At 41.3% G+C, this 726-nt stretch overlaps 2 protein-coding genes across 2 annotated transcripts in view; one reads left to right on the forward strand and one right to left on the reverse strand.

The window, feature by feature from the left end:
* Positions 1 to 581, reverse strand: part of LOC119586316 (prolyl endopeptidase-like) — a gene marked incomplete at its 5' end in the record, with an annotated part of 4,916 nt that extends 4,335 nt beyond the window's left edge. Inside the window, 1 exon segment of the mRNA XM_037935028.1 lies at positions 428 to 581. Coding sequence (XP_037790956.1) covers positions 428 to 581 — 154 coding nt within the window.
* The window catches only part of LOC119586313 (prolyl endopeptidase-like), a gene marked incomplete at both ends in the record, with an annotated part of 21,535 nt that overhangs the window by 13,402 nt on the left and 7,407 nt on the right, over positions 1 to 726 (forward strand).

The raw sequence follows: 726 nt of genomic DNA on the forward strand, positions 1-726 counted from the left end.
AGACACAGGTCTAGAAAGAGAAAAATTACCTACAGCAAATCTGTTCTAACCTCATAATCAAACTCAAACTTGTTGACAATACAAGTGAGCTCTAATCTGCAGGTGAGAGTCTCAGGCAGGGGTGCAAAGTACACCAGGTTGTCTCGACAACCCTCACGAGGAAAAGCAAATAGGAAAGAACCGCAGTGAGACACCTTGGCAGAACTGCAACAGTCAAAAAGGATCATCATCAAACTTGAAGATATGACAAAAGACAACACAGAAAAGAAAAGAGAGTTTAACATACACTATCATTACTAAACACCTCTGCCTGAGCTACCAGCACCTGTTTACAGGTTCCATCAAAACAAAATCACCTTACGAGTCAAAAGGACAGAACATTTAACATGCAAACAAAAAAAAGTACCCTTCAACTAATTTAACTAACCTCATAGTCAGCCTCAAAGGTGTCTATAATACAGGTGAGATCTATTTTGCTGTTGACGTGCTCAGGCAAAGGTGCATAATACAGGAGATTGTCACGACAATCTTGCTGTGTGGTGATGATGAGGTACTGACCACAGTCAGACACCTCAGCGCCTCTGGAGGAGAGCAGGAAAAGGAGTGTGCAGTGAGCTGGCGTTCTATTCCCACCGGGTAAACTGTATAAGCTGACTTATGGTTATCCTTGAAGTTTATAAAATAAAGCATGTTCTTTGTAGAATGTAACTCATGCTTGCATTGAGA

The sequence above is a fragment of the Penaeus monodon genome, chromosome 21 (assembly GCF_015228065.2).
Source record: "Penaeus monodon isolate SGIC_2016 chromosome 21, NSTDA_Pmon_1, whole genome shotgun sequence".
NCBI classification, from domain to species: Eukaryota; Metazoa; Arthropoda; class Malacostraca; order Decapoda; family Penaeidae; genus Penaeus; species Penaeus monodon.